This window comes from Manduca sexta, chromosome 24 (assembly GCF_014839805.1).
Source record: "Manduca sexta isolate Smith_Timp_Sample1 chromosome 24, JHU_Msex_v1.0, whole genome shotgun sequence".
Lineage (NCBI taxonomy): Eukaryota > Metazoa > Arthropoda > Insecta > Lepidoptera > Sphingidae > Manduca > Manduca sexta.
The window spans coordinates 4,211,622-4,215,356 of record NC_051138.1 but is presented as its reverse complement, the minus strand read 5'-3'; the positions used below and the strand labels follow the sequence as shown (position 1 = coordinate 4,215,356).

General features: G+C 34.9%; 1 protein-coding gene across 1 annotated transcript; it reads left to right on the top strand.

Annotated features, from left to right (window-relative positions):
* Positions 1-361: 361 nt before the first annotated feature.
* Positions 362-3,393, top strand: LOC119190391 (coiled-coil domain-containing protein 38-like). The gene is made up of 2 exons (XM_037442162.1): positions 362-473; positions 633-3,393. The coding sequence occupies exons 1-2, from the start codon at positions 466-468 to the stop codon at positions 2,083-2,085; spliced, it is 1,461 nt and encodes a 486-aa protein (XP_037298059.1). The 5' UTR covers positions 362-465; the 3' UTR covers positions 2,086-3,393.
* The last annotated feature ends 342 nt before the right edge of the window (positions 3,394-3,735 follow it).

Below are 3,735 nucleotides of genomic sequence, written 5' to 3'. Positions count from 1 at the left end.
GTGTCACTGCACCTGATGGCAAGTGGAGAGGGGTCCAATAGAATGTAGACTGACGAGAGATGATCGTTACTTCTCGGCAGTCGACACAATTATGCCGGCCTGTTGGAATTGGATCTACACAGGCTGATCCCGGAACGCGACACACTTATGTGGGGCACTATGGCAGGTTTTAACATCTTGTATACGGTGATCGTTATCCGGGCGGATATAAAATATATCCTACCACCAGGAAATGTTACGATTGAGACTTGAAATGATAAAACCTATATGTTTCCAAATTAAATTATAATGAATTTCTTTTTAAATTTGATTTACTCTTCAAAAAGAATAATATAATGTTTGTCACTGTCAATACAGAAAGTGGCATGCAAAGCAAAGGACGGAATTATAAAACATAGCTATTGAAATTAAAAGCATAGAACGTAGTATTAACGGATACATAATTTTACATAAGACTTAACCAAAATGAATAAGTAAGTGTCTATTTCTTTTGATAAATGTCGTTCAAATTCAATAAATTTAGAGCAATACCTAAATTCAACGTAAGTCAACATACGTAATACAAGCAGTTAGCCGCAACATAAGTTTTATTTATTATCAGGACTATAAAATATGTAAATTAAAATTTTCAGGGCGGCTTCAAGAAAAATCGAAACTCCAAAGTCGTTGCTCATAAGGCGAGTACGGAACAGCAAATTATTGAAAATACCATCGGATGCTCAGCAATATATCAAGGATTACGATACACCGTATACAGAGTTGAATATTAAAAAGCGGTCTTTTCCAGTACGGGATAGAAAATTGACCGAAGAAGACCCCCGGAATCCGTTCGATTTACCTAAACACTTACGACTTTTTGTATTCACCGACCGTAAAAGGAAATGTAAACCAGAACCTTTTATCATGAGCGAACCGCACACGATATGCGATATTGACAACACGTTTTACAAAGCCATCGAAGGTCGGCCTCTAAGACCACCGGGTGACGTGAAAATGTACATGAAAAATATAAGAGACATAACTCTTTACCGAGCTAACGCTGCTTATTTGATGGATCAACTCATACAAATTGAAACCGATTTAGTTGACGAAGGAGTTGAGTGTAAAAAAGTCAGCGAGTTGTTTGCGAAATGTAAAAACAATTTTGTACAGTTTGCCAAAGAAAGTTACGAAGTGGCAAAAATTATTCAGATGATGGCTGAAGAAAGGGGACAGTTCCTAGCGAAAGTGGCTGATAAGTTGGAATCTTATTGTTTTGAATATGTTAAAGTGCGCAACCAAGTATCTGCAACTGCTGCAATTTTCGAGATATTAGCTAAATATAGAAGGTTTTTAAACTCATTGAGCCCGGGCACATGGCGAGAAAAGTATGACAGAGATTCTTCTGAAGAAAAGGTTTGTTTAGTTGCCCCTACCGACGATGAAACAGCATCTCCCGAGGAATCCATTGATTTTTACAAACAAAGCTTGACAAAAATTGAACAAATTCAACCAGTGTTATATTTTAAACACCCAGAAGAGCTAATGCTAGTATATGAAGAGCTTGGAGAGCAATGTTTAAACTACATGCAAGTTGAAGTTATGGCAAGTCCTTTGCTAAATGCAGTTATAAAAAACAAGGATGATTTAAAAGCAGAAGTAATGGCTGAAATTGCAGAAGTAGTGGAAATTGTAGAATTATACAAATATGAGGTGACATTTGTAGAAGAAAAAGAGAAAGCGTATGAGGAAGCGTTCTTTTCATTACTTATGAATGAATTTAAAGAATTGTGCTCTTCTGAAGATACTATAAAATTATTCACATATATACAGTATGCCAATAAACAGCTTTTTGGAGGTACCGAGGATCCCAAAGACGATATAACATCAATCATGCTGCAACTAGAATTGCACTATCTTGAGCTTACTTTAGGATTAGATAGTTTGGATCAAACTATCGTCAAGCAAGCGGTAAATGAATTCTTTGCTGAAGACATTAAAATAATGAAGAGGGCTCATAACGCGCAGAGGAGTATGCGAGAATGTGATATACTAAAGAAAGCCCTGTACACGAGCTTTGAACCGCCAAGATCGAAGCGTAAATAAAACATAAAAGTGTTTTGGTATTTCGCCAGTGGTAGAGATATTTAGTTTATTAAAATTCCTAGACGTAAGGTCTTTTATGCGCGTTATTACGTTGGCTAGACTTCCGCGCATTCGGTTGCCTTGAGCGGATTATTTCAAATGTAATTATCATAAGTTAGGTCGCACACGGCTGATTCCGAGTGTTCTGTTACGTTACTCGCGCACCCCGGGGACCAAACATTTGCTTTCATGAATACCTTACCATAACAGACGGTACTCAACCTACACCGTAAAAGCAACAATGTAAATTTAATCTCAATCTCATTGTAAATAACGCGCGTTTCGCATTTCTGTCTAGTGGCTTTATTATTTTAAGATGCTTGAGAGCCATTTTTTAATTTTTTCGCGAAATTATAAATTTAATTAAACTTACAACAATAACTTCAATATGCTGTAATTACAGCTTAGGTCTCCTACGTACGAAAAATACGTTTTCATTATAAGCAAGGTAAACATATAAAAATGAATACCTACAAAAATGAACCAAATACGTCGATTACGGATCATACGAATGAAACCGAATTTGGTATAACTTGTTTAATTTTTAAAAGCCGATGAATATTTCAATGAAAATTGAATAATCTCGTTTCTGATTACAGTTCGCGGCGGGTACAAAAAGTTCATATTGTGTCAATTTAACTTCTAATCACTTTTTAAATACGTTAGGAGCTACGCGCGCCCGATCAACGAATAAATTTGAATGTATTAACAAACTGATTCGAATACGCCTCGTCGCTGACAATTCGAGGGGAACAAATTGATTTTAGCTTAAATATCCATTCACTCAAAAAATAATAATAGAACGTGTTATATTTCTATAAACACTCTATTTGCAATTGCAATTTATAATTATTAAAAAACAAATTTCTCCGCCACAGAGTTTTAGATTAAGCACGAACTTAAACCGTTTATAAATATTTCAATAACACGAATTCTTTCACGGCTGAGCGTTTATAGAAATTCGATTTATTGTTTAAACAAAAGTACGTCGAAATGGCGGAGGTTTAATGCATGCATTCCGCTGTTATTAAAATCGCTGAAGCGTCGGCTGCCGGGCCCGCCGTGGCCTAACAAAGGGAGCAGCCATCCGTCGATTGATAATTAATATTGTTTTATTATAAACCCGTGGAAGCTGTGTATCTTGGAGCTGCGCCCTGCCTCTGAACAGAACCATCCAGCCGTTCTAATTCTGTAATGCTATTAAATGTTTAGATAAGTTTTAATTAGGGAATGTTTGATTATAAAATTTGCGATTAAACATTCCCCGTTTGTAATTTTATCTTCGTTTAAGAAAGGTTTTGTTTCGGTTTTGTTTCGGTTTTGATTTAGTTTTATAATTTGTTATTGATATTTTTATGTTAGCTTGTTTATGATAGTTTCGTTTATGATAAATGTTTTCAATTGTTAAGTTTTTAGAACTTTGTTAGATAAACATTGTTGCTATTTACTCTCTTTAGTATATGTCTTAGACTACTATATTAAAATAATTGTTTTGTTTTATTTGTTATTAATACAATCTATACTAATATATAAAGCTAAAGAGTTTATTTGAACGAGCCAATCTCAAGAAATACTAAATTGTTTTGATTTTTTTTCACGTTTACGAAACTA